Source organism: Salmo salar, chromosome ssa11 (genome assembly GCF_905237065.1).
Source record: "Salmo salar chromosome ssa11, Ssal_v3.1, whole genome shotgun sequence".
Lineage (NCBI taxonomy): Eukaryota > Metazoa > Chordata > Actinopteri > Salmoniformes > Salmonidae > Salmo > Salmo salar.
In genome coordinates, this window is record NC_059452.1 from 9,377,827 (window position 1) to 9,396,890 (window position 19,064).

Here is a 19,064-nt window from a genome sequence, read left to right on the forward strand (position 1 = left end):
AAACGATATTTACACGGGACAAGACAAAACACACGTCCGACTGCTACGCCATCTTGTTAATGTATTTTAATTGAAGAGGTTAATGTATATTTAAGTTATATTTATTTTAAGTTATTCATTATTGTTAAGAAAATGTTCCATTCAAGAATTTGACCATTAAAATTACATTTAGACTGTAAAAGATGGCCTTTAGCACATTTCTTATAGAGGGTATCAGTGTAACCGATGTGAAATGGCTAGTTAGTTAGCGGTAGTGCGCGCTAATAGCGTTTCAATCAGTGACGTCACTCGCTCTGAGACTTAAAGTAGGGTTTCCCCTTGCGTTGCAAGGGCCGTGGCTTTTGTGGCGTGATGGGTAACGATGCTTCGTGGGTGTCAATTGTTGATGTGTGCAAGGGTCCCTGGTTCGAGCCCAGGTTGGGGCGAAGAGAGGGACGGAACCTACACTGTTACATCAGTCTTGCATCAAATAGTGAATTCCGTTGCATGCATGTCTGCACAGTGTTATATTTTCACAGCCCACTGTCAGTAAATATCGTACAGTAAATATTGGACTACAAGGGAGTTGCAAGCCTGCAAAGGTAGAGTTATTTAAAGCTTTTAATGGGTCGATTGGGTTCTGGAGGTGTGTGGTTACAGCAATTGCGCAGGTTTGGTGTGGCCTGTTGTGGTGGGGCCCAATGTGATATATTTTCATGGGGCCCAAAATCCCTGGTGGCGCCCCTGCATTGACCCCCCCCACATTTGTTTTGTACACTGCTACTTGCTGTTTATTATCTATGCATAGTCACTTCACCCCTACCTACATGTACAAATGACCTCTAACCCGTACCCAAGCACACTGACTCGGTACCGGTACCCCCTGTATATAGCCTCATTATTGTTATGTTATTGTGTTACTTTTCATAATTTTTTACTTTAGTTTATTTGGTAAATATTTTCTTAACTCTTCTTGAACTGCTCTGTTGATTAAGGGCTTGTAATTAAGCATTTCACAGTAAGGTCTACACTTGTTGTATTCGGGGGCATGTGACAAATAAAGTTTGATTTGAGATGAGTAAGACTTTCAGGCCTACCAGAGTTACTCCTATAATCGTACAATACATTGCTTATCTTTATACAAAATATTATGATAGAAAATGAACTAATTAGCCTCCTGTACATCTGTATAGCAGACACAGTAGCCATCTGACATGAAAGAAATGCATGTCAGTGTTGTAGGATGCCACCGGCATATTTCTATCTGTCTGGGGTTAGGCCTAAGCTTCTCTTCCTTTATATAAGCAATATTTATTTTTATTAAAACATTAATATCATTCAGTAGACACCTAAGCCTGTAGGCCTATGCATGCAATGCCCTGATGCATGTAGTGCTCAAATCTCGTGACAGCTGAATGGTGAGGCAGATAATAATTGTTTTAGGAAAGTAGCCTAAAACACATTAACAAATAGGCTATAAAGTTTTGCATATGCTACACATCGAAACACAATGAATAGTGTTTTTGTCATTTGTTATAGACTGTTTTTAACGACACGTAATTGTGGCTCATTTGGCCAAAAGTCCCATTTGTCCAATTCAAATCTTCCCTTTCATGTTGTCAGGTGCTTAAATTTCCTAAAGAAAACATTGAAATGGCATATTGTTTTATGAAGATTTTACAATATTCGAATTAAAATCTGTCGCCAATTGGATGGAAACCAAGCTAGTGCGCCAGTCCAGCGTCACTTTGATAATGCCTGCATATCATGGTTCACCAGCAGATCCGAACATCTAAAGAATAAACTACCAGCCAAACAAGCTTGTAAGAATTGTACGTAAACTCCTGGAATAAGTCCGACTTTATTGTGCAATCCAGATCACTTTCACAAATCTGTATGTACTGTTTGGATTGAGGACCAGTATCATATGGCCCAGAAGCAGTTTGGAAAACGCTACGTTGTATAATCATGAACTTCTATGTTTACATGTTTTCTGTAAAACATTTAGAAATAGCGATAAATGTAGATGAACAATACATTGCTTATTTTAAAGCAAAAGTGACCCTTTGTAAACTAGCTATTTATTGCACTGAAAAAAAAGCTCCCTGTTTGACGCCCACCTAGGTTCCTGTGTTCAACTAGTAATGCCTGATGTGCTGTGGCAGGTCTGATCTGGCCAGCTGGCTAATGTTTTGGAGAACACAGGCTAATAGCTAGCCTAGCTACGCTGCTAGTTTGCTAACCACAGTCGGTCAACACAATATAAAAACACCGGAGAAAATAAAACATAAATATACGAGACAGTTTCAGGTGCTAGTAAAAGTCTAATATATGTAACTAGTTAAGTCGTCAAGAACATCCAACCGTAGCAGTGGGAAAAGGTAGGGACGTGGTGGAATATATCTCTAACGTTATCTAGTTTGGCCAAATGCCTTGTTTGGGTTGGTTGTCAACGCTAGCTCTTACTGGAGTTGGACAAACGCTGGCATGTTAGCTCGCTAGTTTATTGGGAGATGGGTAGCTACAGATTGTAACGGTTGACAACGCTAGCTCTTGAGTTGGACAAACGCAGGCATGTTAGCTTGCTAGTTTATTGGGAGACGGGTAGCTACAGATTGTAACACAATGTGATTTAACCAAATATTATACTGGTAGTTACAGGCCTGGCTGTACAAAACGCCTAATAACTTGAACCTGTTATTGGCGATACTATCTTCGTCCTCCACCAGTATAATGAACCACATTTGTTGGGTTAAATCGCATTATCTGGTTTTACAATCTGGAGTTAGGAGACCGGTAGTTTAACTAGATTTTTAAGTTTCATGACAGCCTGTTTTCGTTGTTTCTCTGTGTTAAAGTTTTTCTGGCAGAACCCACACCACCAGTTGTTTGGTCATTAACGTTATGTTGTAATTCTGTAAAACGAACAGGTTTTCATTATTCATGCCACCAATGGCAACATTGTCATCAGCTCCTCAGGACTGTTAACAAATGAGAACTGCAGTGATTAGGTAACTAATAATTGTTTTTAGCTAGTTAGTTACAAACATGGTTCTGTCATCAACAGTTGGATTTCATCATGCTATGGCAAGGTGAAGGTGTAGATTACAAGCTAGACTCCCCTTTAGACTACAAGCTGGCCACACACACTTTCATATGGCCTTTGCTTAGACCCTTTGGTGACTGAGACCAACAAACACCAGTGTGAAGGAGAGGGAGGAAGGCCTGATCTTTGAGATGACTGTCTACCCAAAGAATTCAGTGCGGATCTTATCTGCCCGGGAGCGTGGGGCCCGTGGCCTTGGCTCCCAGCGCCTCCTGCAGCAGCTTGTTGAAGAGAAGACCCGGAGGATGAAATGGCAGAGTCAGGTAAGGAGCATCCTTGGTGAGGCATGGATGGCAATCGTGGAAATCGTGCAATGTATCAAGTTTAACTGAGATGAGTGGTGACTTTTTTTATGTGCTCTTTTTATTTTATTTTCCACAGAAAGTGGAGTTGCCGGACAGCCCTCGTTCTACCTTCCTGTTGGCTTTTAGCCCGGACAGGTCAGAATGACATCCTATAAAAAAATGTGTTTGGAGGAGGTAGAAAGACACCAAGACTGGAAGATTGTATGGTAACTGTTAATGTTTTCCTTTCATATAGGACCTTAATTGCCTCCACTCATGTCAACCATAACATTTATATCACCGAGATTAAGACAGGGAAGTGTGTTCACTCTCTGGTTGGCCATCGCCGCACTCCTTGGTGTCTGACCTTTCACCCTACCATCCCTGGTTTGGTGGCTTCGGGATGTCTGGATGGAGAGGTTCGCATCTGGGACCTGCATGTGAGTGGCTGTCATCTTCTCATGCAAAGGAACCCCAGGGACTACATGTGCTACCATAGACTTAATTAGATGACTCCTCCGTGACCTGGAAACCGATAAGTGGTTGAGGACGGTGTCAGTTAATTAGTAGGTGAACGGAGGACTTATGCTCACTTCCTTGATGCACAAGAGTATTCCACTCAGTGGCTAGCGCTGAAGTGTTTTAAAATCCGCCACACCCCCTTTAAATCAGCTGTTTTCTTGGAGAAAAGCATGCACACATTTAATAAGAATACAGCACTTATTTCATCTATAAAATGTCTTACACAACTAGCTATATATGTTTTTATCACTTTACACATTTATTTTGGGATTCCACCCCTGTAAATGTAATTTGCCTTATGGAGTGGAGTCTCATTTCATACAAGCTAATTTGTTTCCTCGCCTCTGGACCTCGATTACCTTTGAACTTTTTCAAAAGCAGGACAAAGGAGAGTTGAGCAAAACCAATTGAGATTCTCCCTTTTTATCTGTCCCATTATGGCATCTGTAAGAGCACGGGCAGCGCAGTTGAGGCCATCTCCATTTTGAAGTAGTCAATTTTCTTATTTTTTGTGTTAGAAAAATGCATACAGCTTATATTGGTGTTTTACCGCCACCTGCAGTGCCGGAGTCCTGAACCAAATCTTGTCATTCATTTATTGTGGCCACAAGATGGCAGTGATACAGCTTAAAGCCATTTACAAGGTAACCCAATTTGAAGAAGAAGCCAATGCTCTGATCATTGGCTGGTCCCTCTCAACCCATATGAATCCCCACCCGGTTGACTACTTTTAAATGGTGACAGCCCTTTATAGCGTACCACAGTATGAGTCATAATACCCATAAAACCTAGAGGTTAAACAGGGAAATGGTTCCAATAGCTTTTTCACCATTTCATTTTTCCTACACTTAAAATAAGGGATGTGTTTCGTGTAGGCTTACCCTGGTGTGATGTTTTGATAACCATGTAAATCTCTCTAGGACAAAGTGAGTTATCAATATATTCACCTGTGTTTATCCCCCAAAATGTAATGCTAATTAGCTGCTAATGTGGCTATCATACAGAACCACAAATGCCATGATGATCTGGTCTAGACTGCCGAATCGAGGCAAAGGTAAGAATCTCTGGATTAGCTATATAATGTTAGCTAAATGTTAAATCTAGACTTGGTTTCTTCTATCGTAATCACTCCTCGTTCACCCCAGCTGCCAAACTAACCTTGATTCAGATGACCATCCTACCCATGCTAGATTACGGAGACATTAATTTATAGATCGGCAGGTAAGGGTGCTCTCGAGCGGCTAGATGTTCTTTGCCAGTCGGCCATCAGATTTGCCACCAATGCTCCTTATAGGACACGTCACTGCACTCTATACTCATCTGTAAACTGGTCATCTCTGTATACCCGTTGATGCTAGGGATGCACCGATATGACATTTTTGGCCATACCGATGTCCAGTATTTTCCTTGCCAAAAAAATTTATACCGACATTTTACATTTTAGCTGCCTTTTAAACATTCTAGTACAGTTAAATAGTTAGGGACACAGCAGTCTAAGGCACTACATCTCAGTGCAAGACGCGTCACTACAGTCCTGGTTCGAATCCAGGCTGTATCACATCCGGCCGTGATTGGAAGATCCATAGGGCAGCGCACAATTGGCCCAGCGTCGTCCAGGTTTGGCCAGGGTAGGCCGTCATTGTAAATAAGAATTTGTTCTTAACTGACTTGCCTAGTTAAATAAAGCTTACACACACACACCACCGACCAAAAAGTTATTTTGTTGTCATTTACGTATGTCCCCATTACCAGTAAAACATAATCTAAACCTATTTCTTTCACTTACATGCTGTGCTGTTTCGTTGTTCATTTGTTCATTCGTTTCATTCTCAACAAGGATTTCATCATACATGTCAAGCAGCTCTGTCCGTGGCCTCTCTTCCTCGGTGCGCACTGTCACTGTGTCCTTTTCCATCTTGTCCAGCTGTGTATGTAACATTTCACGTAAACCCTGTTTCTTGTCTGCATCGAAGTAGCGGTCCTTGTACCTAGCATCGAGCATGGTGGCGACACAGTAAAGAGGCTCAGAGTCGCTTGTTCACAGTCTCGTGTACTTTTGCAAGTTTTAACCCCACACTCTAATTGGCAGTTTTGTTGAGCAGGCATTTCAATGCCATGACAGAGGGTATAACGTCTGCTGCAGACGCAGTTGATGAGCTTATTTCTCGAGTCAGTTGTTCGAATGGTGCTAGGAGTGTGTTCATGTTTCCAAGTTTCAAACATGTTCTCAAATACCATTGAAATGGCAGCAGCGGTATGAGAACCAGCACATTATTGAGCATGCAATACAGCTTTCCTCAGTACGAAATCCTCATCGACCTACTGTGCTATCAGACTCAGCATGCTCATGGGGCTGACACTGCTGGTCCAAATGTCAGTCTTGACGCCTATAGCAAGTAGCACAATGAATTCCATTATCTTGGCATTAATGGATTTCGCCTTTGAGTTGTCTCTCTCTAGTTGATGCTTATTTATAAAACCCTCTTAGGCCTCACTCCCCCATATCTGAGATATCTACTGCAGCCCTCATCCTCCACATACAACACCCGTTCTGCCAGTCACATTCTGTTAAAGGTCCCCAAAGCACACACATCCATGGGTCACTCCTCTTTTCAGTTCGCTGCAGCTAGCGACTGGAACGAACTGCAACAAACATTCAAACTGGACAGTTTTATCTCAATCTCTTAATTCGAAGACTCAATGATGGACACTCTTACTGACAGTTGTGGCTGCTTTGCGTGATGTATTATTGTCTCTACCTTCCAGCCCTTTGTGCTGTTGTCTGTGCCCAATAATATTTGTACCATGTTTTGTGCTGCCACCATGTTGTCGTGTTGTGTTGCTACCATGCTGTGTTGTCATGTGTTGCTGCCTTGCTATGATGTTGTCTTAGGTCTCTCTTTGTGTAATGTTCTCTTGTTTCTCTTGTCGTGATGTGTGTTTTATCCTATATATATTTTTTTTTATCCCAGCCCCCGTCCCGCAGGAGACCTTTTGGTAGGCCGTCATTGTAAATAAGAATTTGTTCTTTACTGACTTGCCTAGATACATAAAGGTGAAATTAAACATGTAGTAATGAATAAATTGGCAACATTTCTTTAAATTTACAATTCTGAGAACTGTCTTGTGCAAGTTTTAAGTTGTCATAATACCTGTTAGCAAAAGTATCAGCTAGAGATAATGTGCAGGAGCTTGCAGGGATTTGTAGTGTTGCATGATGTCTACAGTGCCTTGCAAAAGTATTCATCCCCCTTGGTGTTTTTCCTATTTTGTTGCATTACAATTTAATTTAAATAGATTTTTATTTGGATTTCATGTAATGGACATACACAAAATAGTCCAAATTGGTGAAGCGATTTAAACAAAAAAAATAAAAAATAAAAAGGGTTTTTACTTGTCTCAAAAAGTTCTAAAAAATATCAAATGGAAAAGTGGTGCATGAATATATTCACCCCCTTTGCTATGAAGCCCTAAAGATCTGGTGCAACCAATTACCTTCAGAAGTCACATAATTAGTTTGATTGCACACCGGTGGACTTTATTTAAGTGTGACATGATCTCAGTATATATATACCTGTTCTGGAAGGCCCCAGTCTGCAACACCACAAAGCAAGGGGCACCACCAAGCAAGCGGCACCATGAAGACCAAGGAACTCTCCAAACAGGTCAGGGACAAAGTTGTGGAGAAGTACAGATCAGGGTTGGGTTATAAAAAAATATCAGAAACTTTGAACATCCCACAGAGCACCATTAAATCCATTGTTAAAAAATGGAAAGAATATGGCACCACAACAAACCTGCCAAGAGAGGCCCGCCCACCAAAACTCACGGACCAGGCAAGGAGGGCATTAATCAGAGAGGCAACAAAGACCAAAGATAACCGTGAAGGAGCTGCAAAGCTCCACAGCGGAGATTGGAGTATCTGTCCATAGGACCACTTTAAGCCGTACACTCCACAGAGCTGGGTTTTACGGAAGAGTGGCCAGAAAAAAGCCATTGCTTAAAGAAAAAAATAAGCAAACACGTTTGGTATTCACCAAAAGGCATGTGGGAGACTCCACAAACATATAGAAGGTACTTTGGTTAGATGAGACTAAAATGTAGCTTTTTGTCCATCAAGGAAAACGCTATATCTGGTGCAAACCCAACACCTCTCATCACTCCGAGAACACCATCCCCACAGTGAAGCATGGTGGTGGCAGCATCATGCTGTGGGGATGTTTTTCCATCGGCAGGGACTGGGAAACTGGTCAGAATTGAAGTAATGATGGATTGCGCTAAATACAGGGAAGTTCTTGAGGAGAAACCTGTTTCAGTCTTCCGGAGATTTGAGACTGGGACTGGGGTTCACCTTCCAGCAGGACAATGACCCTAAGCATACTGCTAAAGCAACACTCGAGTGGTTTAAGGGGAAACATTTCAATGTCTTGGAATGGCCCAGACCTCAATCCAATTGAGAATCTGTGGTGTGACTTAAGATTGCTGTACACCAGTGGAACCCATCCAACTTGAAGGAGCTGGAGCAGTTTTGCCTTGAAGAATGGGCAAAAATCCCAGTGGCTAGATGTGCCAAGCTTATAGAGGCATACCCCAAGAGACTTGCAGCTGTAATTTCTGCAAAAGGTGGCTCTACAAAGTATTGACTTTGCGGGGGGGGTGAATAGTTATGCACACTCAAGTTTTCATTTTTTTGGTCTTATTTCTTGTTTGTTTCACAAGAAAAAATATTTTGCATCTTCAAAGTGGTAGGCATGTTGTGTATATCAAATGATACAACCCCCCCCGCCCCAAAAATATATATTTGAATTCCAGCTTGTAAGGCATCAAAATAAGAAAAATGCCAAGGGGGGTGAATACTATCGCAAGCCACTGTTCTTTGATACAAATTAACATTTTCGAATCTGAACGTAAATGGAGCCGTAGTAACAATATTACCTTGTCTGAGAGAAATTTACATGGTTATCAAAACGTCACACTAGAACGTCACACACGAAACTTAGCCCTTTTAAGTGTTTCTAAAATCCCCTATGGGAAAAATGAATGGTGGAAAACTATAGGAACCATTTCCCTGCATGACTGCTAGGTTTTATGGGTACAATGACAGCTCCACTGTGGGGCTCTATGGCAGTGTCCATGCAAAAATGGGTTATATCTGTTAGGTTCTAATTTTTCTGAGTAAATAACTCACGGACACTAGAGAAGCTTAACCAACTTTATTCTTCCCAAAGGGTCGACACAGCTGTATTCAGACAAAGGCATGTTTCCACCACTACAAGTATATACACTCCACTTTAGGCACGCCTCCTCTCCAATCCTTACATCTTATGGTTCGACAGGAAGAGGGTAATAGGATAGTAAACCATGATTTCTCCCTTCAGGGGACCTGACCTCAACCCCTCCTTCGCCTAATCCACAGATGTCCATCCGCTTCCCCTATAGCAATCCTGTGACCACCTCCCATCCACCCAACACATTCCAAAGCCATCTGTTTTTCTAGAGAACCATTAACCTCTGACATAAAAACCAGTCTCTTCCACTCCTTTATGCTTATGAGTATAACAATGTTCAAAGTTTACCCTGAATCCAACAGTCCCTCCTATTGAACAATAGCTTCCTAATGTTCAATTTACATAAACTTGGAAATTACTTTTAAATGGACAATGATATTAATTAAAAATAAAAAATAAATTATAAAATGAACAAACAATGATAGCAAAACATTCACCGTGAGGTTTACAAACTCAGAGACTTATAGCCTCTGTCCTATGATCACACCATACACAATTTTATTTCCATCTCTCATCACACAACAAAATGACATTCCAGCTGAATCTGCTGTCTTGTTCCATGTCAGCGGGAGCGCTTTTTGTTTCTCCACTCTCTCCCTCTTGTTCCTAAGAGAGTGACATCATAAGACTTGGAAAGCAACAAAAAGACACAAAACATAACAGTATTAACAATGTGATAAACTATGCATAATTATATATGCATGAAAACCAAAGTCTGAGACCATTAAAATTCCCACTCTCTCTTCACCTAACTCTATGTCTCCAGGATACTTTTCTGCTGGATTCCACAAAAATAAAAGCCCTAAAAAGCCTCCATGCTTTTGCCCAGTCTTCCCCTTTCGGCCCCAGGTTCCGAGAGGTGTTCCCAAGTCATGTCATTTTCACTTTGTTCCCCATCTCCTCCATCCCCCCTACATCCTCTTAAGGTAACTCAGCACTGTATATGCTTTCACATCTTTGACTTCAACATGTTGTTTAAAGAACAATTACCCGAACATCTAACCTCTTTCATATGATGCATTAACCAATAAAGCAGCTAACCCCAACTCAACTATGATGTTTAAAGTAGCTCCCAGACCCAACCCATCTGCATGTCTACAGTGGAATCTAGTCTTTCTCTCTCTTTCGCTCCGCTTCCTCTGTCATGATGTCTTCAAGCTCACCCATTATGCAGCTTGACCTCACTTCACGTGAGAACAATGCACCCACCAAGGAGAGACATGACGATCTTTACCGCTGCAGGTGCTGTAAGGAGTAGTGTGTGTGTGAACCAGACCAACGCTGTCCCAACACCCCCGCCTGGTGTATCTTGATGTACACTCAATCTCCAGAATTCAGCCCGTGCCCTTGGTAATCTCTGCTTTCACCTGAGGATATACATAATGCTACACAATTCCTGACAACATAAACTCTCCTCTTATGGCAAGATCACCAATTTGTGACATTTGAATAACAGCCTCCCCTGTACTCCCATCGGTCTCCCAGTTACCAATCCATGTGGCACGAGTCCTCATTAACTGATATCCCAACAATGCTAACCCCTGCTTCTACTAACATGGCCCATGTTTATAACCTCCTTCAACTAATCTGTCAAGTGTTCGCCGGCTGTTAGAAATTGGGAAAAAGATTAATGAGTTGGGAAGAATATCCAACCTAACAAAACTTTGAGTCACAGGTTTCTTGAAAGTTTACCATAGTGTCTGAAATGCCACCACTATCTCTTCTACTCTCACCATGATCTGGGTATGTGTAATGTTAAATTAAATCCCCATATTGTGTACAGTTAACTGTCCTCCCTCTCCTATGAGCTATCTTCTGTAACAATATACAGTCTCTGAGAATGATACTCTATCATTACACCCCCCCCCTTCCTGTCCTTCTCCCGGCACTTCCCAATGGCACATGTAACTCTTTCCTGTCCCATTTGATGGCCCTTGATAATGTCGTGATTTCAATATCCAAATGGATACGTCAGTTTCTCCCACGTACACAAATCTCTCACTTGAGCCGTTCTCAGCACTCCGGTTTATGGCTCGGACTCAGAAGTGTTAATAAAACGCCACTGTCGAATTGCACGCCTTAGTCGCTCTTTCTTCAGCCAGTTAGTTAGGGAGGGTTTTGAGGTTCACACACACTGTTTGTGGTGAAATTATTCATACCATGCATTAAGACATGATCTGACGTCACCTTCCATGATGACCTCATAAAAAGCACAAACTGTTCCAGGAAGTCCAGACAAGCATTGACTATATGACAACTTATTACACTAACCTTTTCTTAATAACATTATATCTATGACAAATGTCAAAGAGCATACCAACATACTGTTAGTGCTAAAACCATTTTCAAAATTAGTCCATACTCCCTTATTCTACTGGCGACCTCTCGGAAGAGTTTCCAGATCATGAAGTTAGCACCCTAACCCCTCGCAGAATCCCACACTCCAGTATCCCAATCTGGTGAAATTTGTATCGAAACAAAAACACAAAATGAAATCAGCAATACATATATCACAATCCATTTGAAGTAACTGTCATCCCTTATTAACATATATTTTCCCTTCTATATGCAGACTGAACACAGCACCTCTGTATATTTACCCAAAAACCAGGACCCCAGGGAACTGGTAATTTTCCCCGTCGAACACATGATTCTAAAACAACATGTTAAATAAAAAATAAACTAATTCGAATAACTAATCAACTTAGAATTACAACTCTTTATAACTCCCTACGGAAATAATAATAACCTCATAACGTAATGGTACAATGTGAATAGACTGGTGTTTAGTTTTAGGTTTAGTAACTCCTTTGCTAATTCCTTGTTACCCCTCCACCCTTTTGTATATTCTAGAAATCTATTTCAGAGTAAGACGACATAAAACGTGCATCTATTTCAAACTAAAACCACATAAAATGTCTCATGAGATAAAAAAAAAAACCCAAGGATTTCTGACTTTCCAGAGAGTGTTTGGCCATATAATTTAAATGTGTTACCTTTAGAATCCATTCCCCTGGCATTTTGCCTAGATTCTTCAACCCAAAATATTTTTTATGTGGCAAATTTAGCCAATTTCTCATCGTAAGGACTCCGCGTTATTTCATCCCTAGCCTTTACTAAAAAGTTAGGTCAGACGTGATCTCATACGTCTTCCTTCACGTAGAAACTGTAATCTCTATTAACCACTTACCGATCGGACCTAGGCTATACACGGATATGTGACATTTCCTCTCCTGCTAATCTCAAGACGATTTGTTGTTGCTCTTTTGAAAAAGATGCAAACGCTTGTATAACGGCATTTCCTTCGAATGCAGCAGGTACCAGTATCACCTTACACTCATTCTTCCAATGTCTGATAGTCCCACATCTAAAACAGGGAGCTTTCTCCTTACGCTTTGATGTTTTTTCGCTACATTTCTTTGTCTTACCTTGGCCACTGAAACTATAGTTAGTGATTTTCCCTATGGCCCTATTAACCCCTCGCACATCCGCGAAGTGAGCGGAGTTGTATTCCACTCTCAAAACATCCTCTTGAATTAAATCCACTACCTCCACAATTACCGTTTTGACCACAGGGTTCAAACTTGCCATCAAAGCAGAAGTGCAAATTACATCAATCCCGTTCCCAGTCTTTCTGTGGCAGTGTACTGGTACTCATTCCGGATTTATCGTGGTTTATTGTTGATAGAATGCTGACATCAACACGCTGATATATTGAGCTTTTGATTCTGGTTTTATGTCATTGTGCCAAGTCATAATTGCCTCCCTGAATTCTTTATTTGATTTGAATTCTTCGTCAGCAGGGAAATGTTGCCCAATTTTATCCAGTTTGCAAACTTTTTCCCATATTCGAGCCGAATTGGTAGAATGCTGGTGCGCTTCTTTCAGCGCCTCCATGGCTTTATTAAAATCTTCTAGCTCCACATTACAGGGAGAATCAGGGCCATTTGTCGCCATATCAATAGTTATTATTCGCTAACCTCTCCTGACGGGGTTCAGTGTGTCTTGGATTTCTTCACTCCCGTCTATAATACACACCTTCTATTAACTCTTTTCCAAGGTAGCACTACCCACTTCCCCGGATAATAATTAATCGGTCACGGCACTTAATACCTTGTATTAGAACGATACTATAGCGTCTGCGAATGTATTACTGGAGAATACGGATGATTTAATGGCTTTTTCCCGTATTGCCTCCAATATCCCTATTATTGATAACAGATATTGCCAAAATTATTCACACTTGTCTTCCTATTTCCACATAATCTGCCATGGCTCACCACCCCAACAGGGCACAAAACGAACCTCTTTTTCACACACACACTCACACCCTGCGCTCTCACAGCCACTGTGACTGGGCTTCCATCCTCTCATTACAGGTTTAGCAGGGAACCAACCCCACCAAGAATTTACCCCCTAGGACTTACCCTTCGCAGGTTCCAGCCTGCACGGGCTTACCTTCCGGGACTCACCCTATTCTTATAGTAGTCACATTAACTATCCCAACCAGAATTTACCCCCTAGGACTTACCCTACAGGCACTAGCGTGCTGGAGTTTACCTTCTGGGACTTACCCTATACTTTATAATACTAGCAGGAACCAACCTACTAGGAATTTACCATTTACTTTATAGTACTAGCAGGAACCAACCTACTAGGAATTTACCATTTACTTTATAGTACTAGCAGGAACCAACCTACTAGGAGTTTACCATTTACTTTATAGTACTAGCAGGAACCAACCTACTAGGAATTTACCATTTACTTTATAGTACTAGCAGGAACCAACCTACTAGGAATTTACCATTTACTTTATAGTACTAGCAGGAACCAACCTACTAGGGATTTACCATTTACTTTATAGTACTAGCAGGAACCAACCTACTAGGGATTTACCATTTACTTTATAGTACTAGCAGGAACCAACCTACTAGGAGTTTACCATTTACTTTATAGTACTAGCAGGAACCAACCTACTAGGAGTTTACCATTTACTTTATAGTACTAGCAGGAACCAACCTACTAGGAGTTTACCATTTACTTTATAGTACTAGCAGGAACCAACCTACTAGGAATTTACCCCCTAGGACTTACCCTACAGGTACCAGCCTGTACGAGTTTACCTTCCGGGACTTACCAACTACCATAAAGCTACGACCAGTCGTTACACAATGGGCCTACCGAATTAAACTCAGGCTCTCTCAGTCCATGTCCTATAATGTTCAGCCTACAATTCACATCTCCCCAAGATGTCAAAATGAGTGGAATCAGTTATAGGAATTTGCCTACCTTGTTTGTTGACAGCTCTGCTCCACTGATCTGGACTCTTTGGTTTGACTACAAATCATGGTGAACTCTGATTGCAGCGCCATCTGTGAGGTCCTAATTTTTCAGAGTAAATAACTCATGGACACTAGAGAAGCTTAACCAAGTTTAATTCTTTCCAAAGGGTCGACACAGCTGTATTCAGACAAAGACATGTTTCCACCACTACCAGTATATACAGTCGTGGCCAAAAGTTTTGAGAATGACACAAATATTAATTTTCACAAAGCCAGTTTGTATGATAGCAATTTGCATATACTCCAGAATGTTATGAACAGTGATCAGATGCATTGCAATTATTTGCAAAGTCCCTCTTTGCCATGCAAATGAACTGAATCCCCCCAAAAACATTTCCACTGCATTTCAGTCCTGCCACAAAAGGACCAGCTGACATCATGTCAGTGATTCTCTCGTTAACACAGGTGTGAGTGTTGACGAGGACAAGGCTGGAGATCACTCTGTCATGCTGATTGAGTTCGAATAACAGACCGGAAGCTTCAAAAGGAGGGTGGTGCTTGGAATCATTGTTCTTCCTCTGTCAAACATTGTTACCTGCAAGGAAACACGTGCCGTCATCATTGCTTTGCACAAAAAGGGCTTCACAGGCAAGGATATTTTTGCCAGTAAGATTGCACCTAAATCAACCATTTATCGGATCATCAAGAACTTCAAGGAGAGCGGTTCAATTGTTGTGAAGAAGGCTTCAGGGCGCCCAAGAAAGTCCAGCAAGAGCCAGGACCGTCTCCTAAAGTTGATTCAGCTGCGGGATCGGGGCACCACCAGTACAGAGCTTGCTCAGGAATCGCAGCAGGCAGGTGTGAGTGCATCTGCATGCACAGTGAGGTGAAGACTTTTGGAGGATGGCCTGGTGTCAAGAAGGGCAGCAAAGAAGCCACTTCTCTCCAGAAAAAACATCAGGGACAGACTGATATTCTGCAAAAGGTATAGGGATTGGACTGCTGAGGACTGGGGTAAAGTCATTTTCTCTAAATGAATCCCCTTTCCAATTGTTTGGGGCATCCGGAGAAAAGCTTGTCCGGAGAAGACAAGGTGAGCTCTACCATCAGTCCTGTGTCATGCCAACAGTAAAGCATCCTGAGACCATTCATGTGTGGGGTTGCTTCTCAGCCAAGGGAGTGGGCTCACTCACAATTTTGCCTAAGAACACAGCCATGAATAAAGAATGGTACCAACACATCCTCTGAGAGCAACTTCTCCCAACCATCCAGGAACAGTTTGGTGAGGAACAATTCCTTTTCCAGCATGATGGAGCACCTTGCCATAAGGCAAAAGTGATAACTAAGTGGCTCGGGGAACAAAACATCGATATTTTGGGTCCATGGCCAGGAAACTCCCCAGACCTTAATCCCATTGAGAACCCATTGAGAACTTGTGGTCAATCCTCAAGAGGCGGGTGGACAAACAAAACCCCACAAATTCTGACAAACTCCAAGCATTGATTATGCAAGAATGGGCTGCCATCAGTCAGGATGTGGCCCAGAAGTTAATTGACAGCATGCCAGGGCGGATTGCAAAGGTCTTGAAAAAGAAGGGTCAACACTGCAAATATTGACTCTTTGCATCAACTTCATGTTATTGTCAAGAAAAGCCTTTGACACTTATGAAATGCTTGTAATTATACTTCAGTATTCTATAGTAACATCTGACAAAAATATCTAAAGACACTGAAGCAGCAAACTTTGTGGAAATTAATATTTGTGTCATTCTCAAAACTTTTGCCCATGACTGTATACTCCACTTTAGGCACGCCTCTTCTCCAGTCCTGACCTTTTATGGTTTGACAGGAAGAGGATAATAGGATAATAAGCCATCATTTCTCCCTTCAGGGGATCTGACCTGACCTCAACCCCTCCTTCGACTAATCCACAGATGTCCATCCGCTTCCCCTATAGCAATCATGTGACCACCTCCCGTCCACCCAACACATTCCAAAGCCATCTGTCTTTCTACAGAGAACCATTAACCTCTGACATAAAAACCAGTCTCTTCCACTCCTTTATGCTTATGAGTATAACAATGTTCAAAGTTTACCCCGAATCCAACATATCCAACTAGAGATCTCTAACTATCTCTGTGTGTGGCACTGGTGTAAGTGACCATGTCCTCTCTTGCATCATCACAAGTTTTACTTTTTACCAATCGATTTCCTTGAACTCTCTTAAAAGTAGTTGGATGATATGACATTCTGGGTTTTTGTGCATAATATTGACACTAATCATCTTCTTTTGAACATTGTGTGGCCCATCTGATGCCCAGGGTGGCAGTGAGAGCTGGTTCACTGAGAGCAATGTGGCCATTGCCTCCCTGGCGTTTCACCCTACTGCCCAGCTCCTTCTCATAGCAACAAACAATGAGGTTCACTTCTGGGACTGGAGTAGGAGGGAGCCATTTGCCCTGGTCAAGACTGCCAGCGAGACAGAGAGAGTCAGGTCTGACGAAAAGCTCCACTTTCCTCATCTCCCTGTCATTTCCACAGTGTTCGATTAGTTGACTTGTTGAAACTTTGCTGAAATTTCTGAATTTGAAAACCGAGTCAGATATTCTCAAACTGTATTTAAAGCAAAATGGAGATGACACATGTGAATGCTCTGTTGCAGACTGGTGAGGTTTGACCCACTGGGTCATTACCTGTTGACCGCTATAGTGAATCCCTCTAACCAACAGGTGAGACTCTGTCTAATACTTTACGTTATATACTTTACATTAGGTCAGTTACGTCATATCAAGAACATTTTGTTCCCGTTGTGTGCTTTTCAGCAGAGTGATGATGACTCTGAGGTCCCCATGGATAGCATGGAGATGCCCCACTTTCGCCATCGATCCTTCCTACAGTCCCAACCGGTCCGCCGTACCCCCATTCTCCACAACTTCCTGCACATCCTGTCATCGAGGAACTCAGGCTCACAGTCTGAGGAACAGCATCCTCCTGCACCCGCTGTCAATAGTGCTGCTGACTCTCCTAGTCTTTCCTCTGGACGTTATTCCGCCCTGCGTAATCGCTCCCGACCTCCCTACCAGGGTTGTGTGCAACACCTTGGTATGGTTTGCTTCTGCAGTCGGTGCTCTGCCATCCAAGCCCCTTCACCATCTGGAGAGGACCCCTCTGACCCGGAGAGCCTGGAGACCCAGTCCTATGCCTCCACCTTCTCCTCTGCTCGCACTGAGCCCCGGCAGCCCTCTGAGCCTCGCTCCTCACACCGTCCCTCTGCCTTCAGCAGTGTGTACAGCGGTGCTAGAGGACACTCTTTACGCACTCCATCTTCAGGCCACCAGCAGCCAGGCCGGGAGTGTTCTGGGCGACTGGCGGGGGCAGACTGGATGGGTAGCATGCTCAACATGCGGCCTGAGCGTAGTGGGAGTATTGGGGTATCTCCACCCAGGACTAGTGCATCGTCTGTCAGCCTGCTGTCTGTGCTGAGACAGCAGGATTGCTCTTATCAGTCGCCTGTCTACACCTCTGCCACAGAGGGAGGAAGCTTTCCCCCAGCAGTTATGAGCCCCCACACCAGTGGAAACAGCTCTGTAGATGGACCCAGCACTAGTAGTGGACACCACTCTCTTGGGGAGGGAGGGAGCAACAGCCCCACCTCTATCCGTAACGTGCTGCAGTGCAACTTGAATCGCTACTTCATGGAGTATGATCGCATGCAGGAAATGGAGCAGTCAGGTGGCGCTGGTAGAGAGAGCAGCCAAGAGCAACAGACACGGGAGATGCTCAATAATAACATAGACTCTGAGCGGCCTGTCATGCCTCATTATCAGCCCCCCCACAGCATTGATGGTGGTTCTGGTCCCTCCCGCGGCCATATGAACCGCTGCAGAGTCTGCCACAACCTGTTCACATTTAATCAAGGTACACAGCGCTGGGAGCGCACCGGCCAGACCCCATCACAAGAGGGGAGCACCTCATGGCAGCATCCAAGCCCCAACCCTGCCTTTCACAACATGAGGCAGACTGTGCTACAGGATCCCCAGTCCTCTGACAGAAGACAGTTAGCACAGATACAGCCCAGTGCTGATGAACCTGGAGGGGACACAGCCTTCCCTCACCGGGGAACCCCCAGCCCGCAGAGAGAACAGGCAGTAGGGTTGGTGTATAATCAGGAGACAGGCCAGTGGGAGAGGGTTTACAGACAGTCTGCCAGTCCAAGTCCAGCGGTGAATGTACCACAAGAGGCCTTAAACCAAGAAATGCCTGACGAAAGCCCTGATGACGATTACCTGAGAAGGTGAGAGAATTGGGTGTTAAGGTCTTGTTTATCTATATTTTGTGCAATTTGTTAACCTGTTGGGGATTGCACGGCTGGATAAAAAACGTACCCGATTTAATCTGGTCACTACTCCTGCCCAGTAACTAGAATATGCATATAATTATTGGCTTTGGATAGAAAACACCCTAAAGTTTCTAAAACTGTTTAAATGGTGTCTGTGAGTATAACAGAACTCCTATGGCAGGCCAAAACCTGAGAAGATTTCAAGCAGGAAGTGGCCTGCAAGCGTCCCACCTAGCCCATAGAGGTTAAATGAAAAACATAATCG

General features: G+C 42.9%; 1 protein-coding gene across 4 annotated transcripts in view; it reads left to right on the forward strand.

Annotated features, from left to right (window-relative positions):
- The first annotated feature begins 2,060 nt into the window (after positions 1–2,060).
- The window catches only part of LOC106561945 (activating molecule in BECN1-regulated autophagy protein 1A), a 113,359-nt gene continuing 96,355 nt past the window's right edge, over positions 2,061–19,064 (forward strand). Inside the window, exons 1-7 of one of the 4 annotated variants that reach the window (XM_014126404.2) lie at positions 2,063–2,360; positions 3,047–3,348; positions 3,467–3,525; positions 3,626–3,809; positions 16,782–16,954; positions 17,123–17,189; positions 17,283–18,754. In XM_014126404.2, coding sequence (XP_013981879.1) covers positions 3,217–3,348; positions 3,467–3,525; positions 3,626–3,809; positions 16,782–16,954; positions 17,123–17,189; positions 17,283–18,754 — 2,087 coding nt within the window. In that variant the 5' untranslated portion in view covers positions 2,063–2,360; positions 3,047–3,216. Of the gene's footprint in view, positions 3,349–3,466; positions 3,526–3,625; positions 3,810–16,781; positions 16,955–17,122; positions 17,190–17,282; positions 18,755–19,064 lie in introns of all 4 variants that reach the window. The other 3 variants (XM_014126403.2, XM_014126406.2, XM_045689022.1) reach the window with 3 other exon arrangements.